At 44.8% G+C, this 14,898-nt stretch overlaps 1 protein-coding gene across 1 annotated transcript in view; it reads left to right on the plus strand.

The window, feature by feature from the left end:
* CEP126 (centrosomal protein 126) overlaps positions 1 to 14,898 on the plus strand; it is a 76,536-nt gene that overhangs the window by 2,897 nt on the left and 58,741 nt on the right. Inside the window, exon 2 of the mRNA XM_018571968.1 lies at positions 4,434 to 4,553. Within this exon, the coding sequence (XP_018427470.1) occupies positions 4,434 to 4,553 (120 nt within the window). The remainder of the gene's footprint in view (positions 1 to 4,433; positions 4,554 to 14,898) is intronic.

Consider the following 14,898-nt stretch of genomic DNA (forward strand, 5'->3'; position numbering starts at 1 on the left):
CACTAAGGCTTTGCTTACACAAGTCATTCAGGAGTTTGCAGTATGGCCTGCTGAACACCTATAAACTGGATGTCAACCACTCTCTAAAAAGAGGTTCACAGCAGATTGCTTTTCACAGGGCGATGCACGTGTAAATTAGGCCTCCATGAAAATGAACATGGTATTGGGAAGAAGTCTTGTCCCCATCACTCTACATAAGGATGAACTGATCATTGTGGTGCAGGAGGGAGAGAGATGTGTTGAGGGTTTTTGCAGGGAGCAATGTCCCAAGGCTTCTTGTTTTTATGAAGCTGTTAGGCTTTGTACACAATTTCTAGCCTGGTTCTTAGCCCACAAGGAACACGCACTGATTTTCCCAATTGGGTGTATAAGGTTGTTCACAGAAGGACATCCTTTAAATCAGTGGTTCTCAAGCTGTGTAACCTCAGGACCCACATTTGTCCTTGGTCATTAGGTCACGACCCAAGTCTTCAAATGAATGGCAATGCAGCACGCCTCCCACCCTAGAATGCACAGTAGGTGCGATTGCGTGGTACAGTGCATTTATCACATGGTACTATGCGATTAACATACTGTACTAGTGTGAATGGGCCCTCAAAAACACTGACATACAGACACAATCTCACAGACGTTCTCACACACCATGCACACTCCAAAAACAATTCTTTTTTTTAGGTCCATCCAGTCTCCCTAGCTTACGAGAACTGGAGTGGATTTTCAGCCTGGGGTCCAGTGCGGGCTGCTGTGCTGTTATGGAGCTCCATCCATATCTATTGTACAGCTCCCTTCACGCCCTGTAGAGGTGCTGGGAGCCAGAATGTGACGTCACTCCGATCCAAGCACCATTAAAGGGCACAAGAGGGAGCTATAAGGAATGCACGTATGGATGGAGCTCCCTCGCGGCCATAGCCCTATCCCACTCCACTCCAAGCTGACATTTTAAATGCTGCTTGGTGCAAGAACTGACTGTTGCGCTAGCAAGAGGCTGAGGAGCCTCTAACCTGGAAAAGTGGAAGGCACGCAGTGTCCCACTGAACACAGAGTCGCGACCCACTTTTGGGTCACAACCCACCAGTTGAGAACCAAGGCTTTAAATCAATAAGTGCTTAAAAATTATATAAAAAGTCAACATTCATATATCCTAATACCTGTAATATACTGTACATGTGCATATTAAATAACATGTTCCAATGCAATAGGGTGTAAAAACCCACACAGATCCAAAATCAGAAGGTTTTCTCAGTAGTGATGTGAAACATTACGCCTTTTGTGTTCAATCCATCTTCAAATGTGTGTTCACTTCTGTGTAAATCCCCAAACACAGCTCACTCACTAGGTCCCAATGTTCTTTTACTAAGATGGTTAAAAGAAGCGCTTCATATATAGATCCAGCTCCATATAAAGAATCCCACGCCCTGTGTATAGTGGGCTCCACTTTACACTTAAGGCCAAACAAGAAAAAAAGAAAAATGCCGATAGTTTAAACATGTTATAAACCTTTAACCTATATTTAGAATTGAATGAGAGCATAAGTGCTAAACCAATAATGCTAAAAAGCATATGGCAAACTGCTCTGTTTGATCAGGGTGGCTGTGCCCTTGGTTTTTGGTAGTGTCTGACCTCACAGTGCCTGCCCTCTCAATGCGTCCAGTAGACTTTCTTAGTAGCGTTGTCCTGAGGAAGTTCAATAGAAGAGCTGGATGCTTCTATATGAAGCACATTTGACCATCTTGGTAATGAGGTCATTGGGATCTAGGGAGTGAGCTGTGTTTAAGGGAATTACATGGAGGTCAATGCACATTTCATGATGGATTGAACTGTAAAGAAGCAGTGTTTCATGTCACTACTAAGTGGGCGTTTTATACCATATTGTATTGGAATGTGTTACTTAATCCATATTCAACAGATAGTAGGCTATATAAATGTTGAACTATTTGTATAGTTTTTTTTTAATCCACTTATTGATTTAAAGGGTGCCATTATGTTAAGGATTATAATCAATGTGTTTACCTAGTTATTAAGTGCTGAACACATTTTGGTTACCACTATAGGTGCTGCTATTTGTGGTTTGTGCAGGAGGAGTGCAGAGTTTTCTCTTATATAGTGTTTACAAATTTAGAGTCCGGTCCTTCCAAATGTAATTCCTCCACTGGGGAATGTTGCTGGATCTGTGGGTGATTTTTGAAACCCTGTTATCTTCCTATGCCTGAGGCATGGTAATCCACACTTAAACCGTTTGTAAACCCGGATACTCTGTCCATGGATTTAGGTTGGGTGCACGAACCACAATTAAACCATCCATAAAACACTGAGAAATATCAAAAACACCTAAAGTGCAAGATAGCTAAGATCCCTGAAGTAGCTTCTGTCATTCCATGTACTTTGTACCGACCAGGCAGGTGTAGACAGCTGGGAGATGGAATGGAACCTTGTGTGCTGTATAAAGGCACAGTTTATTTCCCCCACGGAAAACAGGATCATGCGCACCATGGTGGCAACATTACACAGGCTAGAGCAGACTGCAGACTATTGCCACCAGGAACATAGAAGTCATAGTATCTGGCAGGATCAATAGGTACTTTATGCATACTTAAAGTAGCATTAAGGTCTGGGCGTTTATTAATTTAATGCATTCTCTGCATTAGGGTAAAAATGGCCCAGCACCTTTTTTCTACACCAGTCCCCTCCACACTTACCTGTCAGCTACGCTCGTCCCCGCTGCCAGTCCAAAGAGATCCTCCGTTTCGCGAACTAACGGGTTGCGGGGGGAGGATACTGATGGCAGAGGAGCCATAGGCTCCTTCTGCCATCAATCAAAGAGGGAAGAGGCGTGGCCTGCCACAGGGCTGTGTGTCTCTATGGACGCACACAGGCACTGCGGAAACGAGCGTGCACGGTTGCCTCCATTAGAAACAATGGTGGCACCCGTGCAGGGGGCGGGGGGAATTGCGCTGCGGGGAGCCACGAGAAAACAAGGAATTAGGAACTTTTAAAGAATAAAATCAACAGCCTCCAGCAAAGGAGGGTCTCCTTAAAGGAGAAATTAAAAAAAAAGTTAGGCTTTAATATCACTTTAAAGGTTTTGGAAATAAAGGACACGTATAGTTAGAGCAGTGTTTCTCAAACGTTTTTTAGTCATGGCACCTTTTAAAAGTATGGAAAATCTCAATGCACCCCCACCTTCCCCCTTTATACCAGTGCCCCACCATCCCATCGGGAGCTGCAGCAGTGGCAACATGGCAGGGAGTGGGAGGCAAAGCATACCTGGACAAAGCAAACTTCTATCCTTTTCTGACTAGATCCAACCCTCCCTAAATTAGCATCATTCCAATACATGGTGCTGGTGGCCGGCCCGAGGCACCCCTGAGGAGGCCAGAAGGCACCCTGTTTGAGTAAGGCTGAGTTAGACTAATCTTATAGGTAGGCTTTTGTGATGAACGTGACACTTGTTTAACTTGTTTGTTTTATAACAGGTTTACTTTAAAGTGTTTACAAACACTTTAAAGTAAACCTGTCATAAAACAAACAAGTGAGCAAAAGTAGCCCCTTTATTTAATTCATGACCGGTTAAAGTGTATCTAAACCCATTTTTTAACATTTCAAGCTGTCACTGCAACAGGAATAGAGGGAGAACCTTCAGATAGAAACACTTGTGACAACTGTCTATGGCCCGGATGACACCTTTTGTGGTGCATTAATGTACTGTACATGGGTTAATGTGCATTGTGTTAGGGCAGACTATTCATTTTGAATAGGCTGCCAGTACACCCCAACGTGGACAGAACCCAGGCCTGTTCTCTTTTACGGAGTGCATGGTAACGTGTTACTGCGCATTTGGATGACCTTCAAAAGCAATAGATGCAAGAGCAATGCCTGCATGGTGCGGAAACACGCATTACTACAACACAAAGATGTGATCACCGACCCTAGGAGGATTTCTCTTACTTTGAAGAGATCTCTTCTCACTTATTTCAAACAGAAACTGATGGATAATCTCCACCATAGTACTCAGACCGCAAAAATAGTTTTTTAGTAATCTTTAAAATAGAAACTACTAGAGAGAACATGAATCACCGCACATTTTTTACTAGATTTCTCATGGGCAGCAGGAAAGGCATCCAAGATGACCTTTTTACCATGGTGGAGCACTTTGGGCAATCATAAGTACTGCTTGACGTGTGGTTCTTCAACACACGCATCTAAGAACAGCTGCATCCTTCTAAAGACTAAAAAACATATACATATTTTCTACTTTTAAGCACTAAGCTGTTCTGCCGAGACCCAACATAATTACTAACAGCAGCTGGGTGTTCAGTTTATGTGAATCGGGTCTGTTTTGCCAATATGACCACATTCTGTTTAGAATCAGTTGTATTCAAACATCCTTGTAAAGTGTTTAACTCGCTTTTTCCTTAACCGTGTTTTATCACAAGAAATGTTAAAACACAGCTGGAAATAGACTGGGAGGAAGAACGGCGAGCTATGCTGGAAGAACAGAAAATAATCAGGCAACGTGCACAGAAATTATCAGTTGAGACCAATCGACGAAGGAAGTAAGCCTTTCTTATTGCAACTATGTGGTCAGTCTATTAGTAATTCATTCTCATTTTGTGATTTAAACTACGATTATTATTATTATACAGGATTTATATAGCGACACCAGTTTGCGCAGCGCTTTACAACATAGGGAAGACATTACAATTCAAGACACGATGGTACGGAGGACCTTCCCCTCGAGAGCTTACAATCTAAGAGGGAGGGGCAAGTGATACATGAGGAGGTAGCTGTGTGGGGATGAATTGTTTGAGAGAGATAGTTCAGCGGTTAGTTTGAGGTGGAATAAGCTTTCCTGAAGAGATGAGTCTTATTGATCGCCTAAAGGCAGTCCGAGTGGGAGATAGACGGACATGTTGGGGTAAAGAGTTCCAAAGAATGGGAGAGGCTCTAGAAAAGTCCTGGAGGCGCGTATGGGAGGAGTTGACGAGGGAGCTAGAGAGCAGGAGGTCTTGGGATGAGCGGAGAAGACGTTTAGGCTGATTGAGACAAGGTTGGAGATATAGTCGGGGGCGGAGTTGTGGATGGCTTTGTAAGCAGTTGTTAATATTTAGAATTTTTATCCTTTGGGCGAGTGGAAGCCAGTGCAGGGATTGGCAGAGGGGGGTTGCAGACACTGAGTGGTTGGTTAGGTGGATGAGTCTAACAGCAGCATTCATGATAGACTGAAGGGGGCAGAGCCTGTGTAGTGGAAGGCCAATGAGATGGGAGTTACAATAGTCCAGACGAGATATAGCAAGCGAATGGATGAGTAGTTTTGTGGTTTCATTGGTGAGGAAGGGGCGTATTTTGGAGATGTTACGAAGGTGAAGACGGCAGGATTTGGATAGTGATTGGATAACTCGCATTCATGAGGCACACCACCAGCAATTGATTTTCAAAGTAAAGACTTTTCAAAATAAATTAATAAATACTGTACTTTTTTAAGCTGTCATGTATTAGTCACATGATTTATTTTTATTTTTTTCATGGTCGGGGCTAAGCTGCAGCAGGTGACAAGGCTTAGTGACATTGGTTCAGTTTTTCAGACCCTCTCAAGCACCACAGGCAGCAATGACCTGTGGGGCGGATCACATGCTTGATTGACCGCTCCACTGCACTTTGTTTGGCTTGATGGGGTAGGGGCGGAAAAAACTATAGCAATTCTACCTAACCTAGGTTGCGCTGATGTAGAAGAATCACTCAGTAAGCCATGAGTAGACACAGCTTACTGAGTAGAAGTAGCGGAGCATGCGTACTATGGTGGCAACGCAGCAGGACTCTATGAGCCCACACAGAGCGTTGCCACCAATAAAAAAAAAGGATCATTGACTAGCAGGAGCAGCAGGTATTTTATGTGTAAGGGAAGTTTGCATGCATAGTAAAAATTATTAGGAAGGGTGTCCTTTTTTTGGTGGGGAAGGGGGGTGTTACTGACACTATAAACACAGACGTGCTTTTTCCTTTCTCCGTTCTAACCTGCTTCTTTGCCTCAAGTAATCCATTGGTGACATTCTGTTCTCCCCTAACACACCAGCTTTCTGCCTAGGGGTCATTTTTGAATTTTTCCTCTTACTGTTTGCACATGTGTGTACAACAATAGCCAACTGCTGCCTTCAGCTAGGGAAAGTCTCTTGCTTTCTGGCCTGTTCACATGGGTGATTACAACTCAAATACTGGTACATTCTGTAATCATATCCAGCCTTGACTAGTGTAGCTCCCTCTTCTAAGATCTTCCAGCACAGTTTCTTATGATTGTAATCACTGGACTCATACACCTGTCATGATGCTTGCACATTTCTGCTCTTTTCTCTGTCAGCCTGTACTGGCTCTTTAGGCCTCATTCACACGAGAAAAGGCCAGCACGTACAGCTCCGTGCTGCATGCAGGGCCGTATTGGGCAGCTCCTGGGAAGGAAAGGTGCTGCGTGTTATTAGTATGCAGCCCCTGTCCTTCCCATACGCCGCCATACGCTCACCCGCCCTGCATGTCCGTGCGGGTGCCCATACTCGTACGCGGACAGGATGGACCCTGTCTGCTTCCGAGCCGGGACATCCGCACCCGTACGGACCTGCACTTGGGGTGTGCGTAGGGCAGCGTAAGGCTGTGTACTCCCATAGAGAAGGACAGGGGCTGCGTACTAATCACACGCAGCACCTGTCCTACCTGGGAGCTGTACGATACGGCCAGCAGGGAGCTGTACGTGCTGACCTTTTCTCATGTGAAGGAGGCCTTATGGTCTGCATGGTGAAATGGAAAGTCCCTGTTCTAGTATATGAAGGCCAGAGGAGGACACTTTGGGCATATGGGAGGGGGGGGGCAGGCAAATGCAACCAACTACCCGTGCACGGATCCCCTCCTGATCGGAGCGGTACGGAACAGATGTCACCAAATTGACATCAGTGGCCGTCCAGTTTTCTCCTCCACCTTATGTTGGAGGAAAAACTGATATGACCAGACCCCGTGTCAGTCTATGGGGAAATTAGAAGTAAATGGACATGTATGTTAAAAAAATTTGAAAAAAAAAGTTTTGGTTTTCGATCAATGCGCATAATGACTTGCAGTCTCTGTAAAACGTTAAAATATCTTGCAGCTCCTGGTCAGACAAAATAGATGACACTTGGTATCCTTTGTGTTTCTAGATACATTAATTTCAATTTTAGACACTGGTTAGTGTGCACACATCAAAAGTATATGATCCAAAGCACCAATAGGAAAAAAGGTTACATCATCCAGATGCATGAATGCTGGAATTCACATAACTTCATCTCTTCAGAGAAGCCATAGAGACATAAGCTGACAACTACTAATTTGCATTGTTGAGTTTGACAGATGAGCTTATTTGCATAATAAAGGCTTGGAATGGAATAGAAACTTTTTACTTTTTACCTTTTTCGCAGGCTGACAGAGCAGGAAAGCACCATACCAGGTCGCTTGCCCTCAACATGGGGCAGGGTCCCCATGTTGATGAGGACAAAGGCCTCTTCCCCACAACCCTGGCCAAGTGGATATGGAGGGTCTGCGGGCAGGGGAGCTTATCTAAATCTGGGTGCACCCAGATGCGCCCCCCCCCTTACCCTCGTGAATGAGTAAGGGGTAGTTGTTACCCCTACTCATTCACCAAATAAATATTAGGATGGTAAACACACCACACAGTTTTAGCAAGTTCTTTATTAACCCCTTCCCAACCGATGACCGGATTATACTGTACATGATTGTTTCGTTCATTATTGACCGGTGACGGGATAATCCTGTCATGCGGTACAATGAGAACTGGTCCGTGGAGGGACCAGCGCTAATTGAGTTACTGCTTTTGCTGGGTCCTCCTGGGCCCGAGGCAGACCCTCAACAGCAGATTAGGTGGTCACAGTCCAGTGATCACAGCAATAGCTGATCACTGTGACCACAGAGCCGTGGCAGCCACTGAGCCACTGAAAATAGTATATCATATGTGTAGGTGCAATGCATGAGGAAGATGGAAATTATGGTTGAAAAAACACATAGCATAAATACTCCTGATTGTAAATAAAGGGGTGGAGCAAGTTCATAACATCACGGGGGAAAAAATCTGAAACAAAATCTACAGCCATGCACATGTCTATTGATGAATGCAAAACCCACACTTCATATTATGGTATGGCTCATCTGTTAGTCTTTTCGGATGAGTGGACCTATAAGGGCTTATACTGATAGACAGAGCTGGACAGAGCAAATAATGAAAGTCGGTCTCATTTGTCTAATGTGTGTGTTATGTCTCTTTAAAACTTTATCTATGAAAAGTGTCTAATAATGTGTGTGATATTGATATTATCCTTGGTTAGATGTATGGGTCCACCTATTTTTTTATGTTGATGTTGTTGATGCTTATTTTTTATTTATTTTTTAATTCTTGTAACTTTTTTGTTGTTTTATTCTTTGTCATATGTAAGGAGCGTCCTCTGGTATAGCTATCCTTTTATTATAGCATTGGATCTGTATTTAAAGTGACATTAAACACTCAGATTTTTTAACATTAACCAATACTGTAATGTGTGCCTTACTGTAATCCATGGTAGTTTCCCTTCTCTTTGCTGCTCTTCCTTTTAAATCCTCATGTCTTCTCATGCTGGGGGAGAACTTCCCTTTGCAGCTGAGTGCCTCTTCCTGTAGTGCTGGCTCAGGTTGTGAACCTACACAGACACCATGTATCCATTTCAGAGACAAGGCAGTCTGCTGCAAAACAGAAGTTCTGCCCAGCATGAGAACAGATACAGATTTAAAAGGAAGAGCAGCAAAGAGAAGGGAAACAACCATGGATTACAGTAAGGCGCACATTACAGTATTGTTTTATGTAAAAAAATCTGAGGGTTTAATGTCACTTTAATGTTGCAAAAGCATAGTTACCATCTTTGACATGGGAGAGATTATTGGAATGGGTATTCATTTTGTCCCGTGTTTAGTTATTTGCCTTGCCTGCTGGGTATATGTCTGGCTCTGAAATTACTTTGTAGCATTAGCAACGTATTAAGTGGATTGTTGGTTGCACATCAGCCATGGTTCTGTGGTCAATTTGATTCACGTGTGCTTTATTCAGTCAGTTGTGGTTGGTTGTGACAAGTGTGTGCTGGCAGTAACCCACGATAATGTTTACCGACTGTCTGAAAAGTACCTGATATATGTTTGTTGTTATTTGGTTCTCTAGCTAACCCCCCATGATGATTCATTCATGTTTGATAGAGTGATTCTCGGTTTCTTGGCACCCCATTATCACTGCACTGATGATCCTGACTCTTCAGACCTTTAAAACAGTAGGGCTCTGTGAGTTTGATTTATAAAAATTGATGTGAAGTTAGAGTCTTGGCAACCAATCAGGTTTACTCTATTGAAAACAAAGTCCTCCTCAGGAGTGAGCGACTCCTATCGCCTGGCGCCCGGGACATGATGTTCCGTGTGCCGGGCTGGTGTTTTTTTTCCCCTCTACATTTAGCCCTGCTGGGGGTAAGCAGGGCCAAATGTAGAGCAGGGGAGCCGTCGCTCGTTTTGTACAAGTGATCTGGGCTGCTGTACAGCTACACATCACTTGTAGCAGCCTGCTTGTCCCCCCCTCCCCGTCATGGTTTTCGGGGTCCCCAGCTCTTCTAGGGGACCTTGGACCTACGGTAAATGATTTCAGGATGGAGAGCGGAGAGCTGACTGGAGAACATTCGTTCTCTGATCTGCTCTGTGTGGTCAGTGAGACAGGAGTGCATACTTGCTTCCTGTCACGGCTGTCACAACCCAGGCCGCACAGGAGAACAAGCACAATGCTGTGCTCGATCTTCTGTACTGGAGTCTAATAGGGGGACATCTAGTCTAATGATGGAAACATCTGGGGTCTAATAGACCCCAGATGTCTCCATAAGGCAGGGGTGGCCAAACTCCGGCCCTCCAGGAGTTTGGCCACCCCTGCCATAAGGAGAACTTGTCACCTGACCTTGCTGACCAATGAGAAGCGCTTCTTGGTATCTTTAAGCACGGCTTTTGTCAAAAAATGTTTTAGCATTAGGAGAAGTAGGTTGTCATGAGGGACGAGTAGATTGGGCCCCTGCTTTAGTCCTTAAACAAGAAGTATTTTTTAAAATGTCTGCACCCCCTGCTACTTTCGTAATGCCAGAACTAACTTGTAGTTTTTTTTTCATTCACAGCTTGTGTGAATGTGTCTTTGAATTGATGCCTCCAATGGAAATACACCCTGTTAGCCTATATTTGGATTGCAGTTGCCTTGGTGCTGCACATGTGATCAGCAATGACACCTGACATTTGAGGGCTTGAAAGTTCGGTTGAGAGCTGAAATAAGCACACCGGCAACCTTGACAGTTGACATGCCTTTAAATGTAACTGTTTTGGGAGACATTTAGTTGGCTGGTCATGTGCTGCTTTAAAAATACGTAGGAGTACTGCAGGAAGAAGCACCCTATGATTCAGGTAAGGGGGGTGTGTGCAGGTGGAGGGGGGGGGGGGAATTCTGCAGCATGGTACAATGTTACATCCTAAATATGGGTGTAACACAGAATATGGTGTTAAAGGTGGAATTCGCCTTTAACCCTTTTGTTGCCAGCAACGTATGTCGCCAGAAGCAGGCCCCTCTAAGGCCGGGTTCATACCTGAGCATATTATTTTAGCTCGTTTTTTAGCCCGTTTTTCCGTTCAGTGATTTTTTATTTATTTTTTTTCCCTTTTAATTTTCTCTATTTAAATTTTTTTTAAGTTTCACTTTTAAACTTGCCGCCGGCTCCGCCCCCCTGCGACGCGGCCGCTCGCAAGGGACGGAACCCGGAAGTCGGCAGCCGCTGGAGGACACAGCAGGGATCGGGGCCAAGGTAAGACCTGTACGCTGTATTCCCGAGTCTGGCTCGGGGTTACCGCTTTGTTAACCCCGGGCCACACTCGGGAATACCAATTGAAACGCGCGGCAAAACGCCCCAAAGAAGCTCCTGTACTTGTTTGGGAACCATGGCCATAGGCAATCATTGGTTTTCACATGTTGAGCGTTTTACAGCGCGTAGGAACGCCCAGGTGTGAACCGAGCCTAACTGCTGGGACTTTGTTCAGCTGTGTAAAGCAGACGGTCAGCTTTACACTGGAAATGATTCTGGTGGCTAAGCTGTTAACCACTGTGTAAAGTCTTCTCCAGCACATCCTGAAGATTCTCAATGGGATTAAGGTCTGGACCCTGTGGTGGTGGCCAATCTATGTGTGACAATGATGTCCCTTGCTCCCTGAATCACTCTTTCACAATTTGAACCCGATGAAAACCTGGCATTGTCATCTTGGAATATACCCACTGTGCCATCAGGGAAGATCCATTGATGGAAAGACCTGGTCATTCAGTATATTCAGGTAGGCATCGGACCTCATTTTTTTGGGGCACGTAACATTGCTGAATCTAGACTACTGTAATTGTCCAGTGGAAGGCTCTGACCTATTTGCTCAGTTAAATACCGGGCCTGACCATTTTTTGGCAAGGCGATGTACATCAGCAGATATCAATAGTTCATATTTCAATCCAGTTATATCTGTAAGGGATAAACTAATTTAAATTACATTATTTACATAGAGATATGTGGCTAAAGGTAGGTGGAGACATTCTCCATATGATATGGGAGTGCACCAAAATTAGACTTTTTTTTTAAAACAAAATTGCTGAGTTTCTCAGAACTTTATCATCCCCAATCTAGGCAACCCAACTATCTCCTTGGTATTTTTTGGATACTTGCCCAGAAACCCTTCTAGGTCTTTTGTTTTGTTTTTTTATCCAAGGAAAATTGTAGTCTTTGGTATTGGAAGTGGATATCCACTGAAACTCTAGATATTAACTCTTGGAAAAGTCTGGTTAACCAAGTAATACCATTCTACAGAATAACTGGAAGCCAGAGGATGTCCCAATAAGTTCGATAAAATCTGGGAGGGGGGATTGGTTACTTGTCCCCCAATTCCTGTAAACAACGGCAATGGGCGAGTTTATCCTTATGGATACTCTCGCCCGTGAATCAACAACTGCAATATTCTCTTGCATCACCTTATCTTAATCACCTTTACAATTATTTTGTAATTCTAAAAAAAGAATTAAGTAAAAAAAAAAGGTAAATAAAGAAAATTGGGTGACGTAAAATTCCTTTAGGGCTTGTTCACACCAAGTGCAGACACTGGTGTATTTTGGTTTTGTGCTGCCCTAGGCAATTTGTCCCACCCCATCCTGTTTAGAAAATTTTACACAATCTGTCAGTCACTGGATACAGCACACACGTAGTCTCAGGAGAGCTGTGCATGGTCTCTGGTGGGCTGTACAGGGTCTCAGGAGAGCTGTGCATGGTCTCTGGTGGGCTGTACAGGGTCTCAGGAGAGCTGTGCAGGGTTTATGGTGGCCTGTGTGAGGTCTATGGTGGCCTGTGCGGGGTCTCAGGAGGACTATGCATAGTCCCTTTCCCTGCATACAAGTGCTGCTCCTCTTACCTGCAGCCCGAAGTGCCATCAGTACCAACAGGATACATTGCAGTCCCCCAGCCTGCTTCTGGGACATTCCGCCATCAGATCACATGCTATGGCCAGCCCCGCGCCACCCACTGCTTCACACCCACCTCCTGTACAAACCTAGCCGGACCGCATCTCACTGGGCCCTCCCCTCCACCGGGCAGCTCTCTAATTAGGCAGCCGCTCTTGGGGCCTTGCGGCCGCATAGTTTGCCTCATTAAGCAGCCGCCACTGCCTGATTCTGTGCCGCCCAGCCTTGGCCTACAGGGCAAGTGCCCAGTATGCCCAAAGGTAAGTCCGGCTCTTTCCACCTCATTGGTTTGGGGGCGGCATTTTCTGCCGCCCCCCTGGCAAGTGCCGCCCTAGGCAACTGCCTAGTTTGCCTTGCGGTAGATACACCCCTGAGTGCAGAAGTAGAGCAGTTTAAGAATGCATCCAATGTATTCCAATGGTATTTTGGGCTCTAGTTACACCACAGCGTTCAGTTCCAGTGCATGTGGTAAAACTGCAGCAGGCACTATTTTTTTCTGCCCTGGAACACACCAAACGCATGCAAACGCATAAACAAAGCATGCAAACGTTCTGTAACGCACTGAACTACACCTGAAATCGCATTTTAGGCTAAAAATAAATGACCTGGAATGCGTCAAAACGCACTGCCCTGCATATGCAGAAACTCATCCAGATCTGGTCCAGATTTGGTGTGAACAAGCCCTTAATAAGACTGCTGCAGTTTTATAACCACAGAAAAACACTGATGCTAAATTTTTACTTGTCTCTAGGTACAATTTGTGAAACCCGAAACACTGACTCCTTTATTTGATGATAACATTGTTAGATCTCCATGTATGCTTTATTTTAAGACATATTCTGGCAATGTATAACATGTACCAGTGCACCTGTGAGGCCCTGTTCACAACAAATGCAGAGCAGAGCCGGTCAGGTTTCTGCACACGCAGTGCAGTGGGTTGTGCCGTGTTTTTGATGCGTTCTGGGCATTTGATGCATTTTAGTTTAACATGGGCTTTAAGTGCGTTCCAGGCACTTGCATGCGTTGATTGATGCATTTGCATGCGTTCCAGAGCAGATCCAGAGCAGGTAAAATAGGGCTTGCTGCAGTTTTTTCACCTGCTCTGGAACTGCACGCTGCGATGTGAACTAGAGCCCAAAATACCATTGGAATACATTGGACGCAGTTTTGATCCGGTCTGCAACTGACAAAATGTAAACAGTAAAAACAAATTTGGGGCAACATAATTTTAACCAGTTGACATCCGCGGTGTTAAACCCCCTTCCCATCCAGGCCATTTTTCAGTATTCAGCGCTGCGGTACTTTGACTGACATTTATTCCGTCATGCAGCGCTGTACTGAAATGAATTTTATACCCTTTTTTGGGGACAGATAGAGCTTTCTTTTGGTGGTATTTATTCACCACTGGGGGTTTTATTTTTTTACTATATTAAGGAAAAATTACCATACGGGCGGACAGCAAGAGGTTGTAAAGTCCCAGCATATCCTCTCCTGTTATAAAATCAGCATTGTAATAGGAATACATACTGGAGTTGGTTTTGATAATGCATTTAAAGCTTACTTGAAAAAAAAACCTTTTATAAAATGAGTGCTGCCTTCTGTCTGCCTTCTGTTCTGCCCATCACTATCATCAAGTAGGCCCTCAGGGGCAGGGCCCTCCTTACCATCTTGTCTTGAATTGTATTGTGATTGTCATGTCTTCCTTATATTGTAAAGCGCTGCGCAAACTGTTGGCGCTATATAAATCCTCTATAATAATAATAACTTCCTGGATTCCCAGTGTGCTTTGTATCTCTTTTCCTGCTGCTTGATGTGATGCAATCTCCATTTCTCAAGACTACATATCCCACCATGCATTGCCTTCAGCAAGCAATGGTAATGTTATATTGTTCAGACATTGAGTTGTAGTTCAGATGGCAGGCCTAGTTAAAGTGGTGACACAAGAACATGCATATTCACAGGGCTGAGTGAAATAGTGTCAGTGCATTGAGGAAGTACATCCTATGGGGATCTTAAATAAGTAAGTTTACAAACTTCTACCGTGTTTCCCCGAAAATAAGACACTGTCTTATTTTTTTTTTTTTGCACGAAATAAGACACTAGGTCTTATTTTCGGGGGATGTCTTACCTGGCTGGGGGAGGAGTGGACGAGGTCCCGAAAGGCGGCGTGCTGTTGCCGGTCCCAGCGGATGTCGCTTCCATTGTGCGGGCGTGTGGGCGGGAGCTGCGGCTGGCATGTGGGCGGGGCAGGAGCTGCGGCCGGCTGGCGTGGGGGCGGGGCTGGAGCTGCGGGCGTGAGCTGCGGCGTGTGGGCGGGAGCTGCGGCCGGCTGGCATGTGGGCGGG

This window comes from Nanorana parkeri, unplaced genomic scaffold (assembly GCF_000935625.1).
Source record: "Nanorana parkeri isolate BGI_ZX_2015 unplaced genomic scaffold, ASM93562v1 scaffold1882, whole genome shotgun sequence".
In the NCBI taxonomy this organism is placed as follows: domain Eukaryota; kingdom Metazoa; phylum Chordata; class Amphibia; order Anura; family Dicroglossidae; genus Nanorana; species Nanorana parkeri.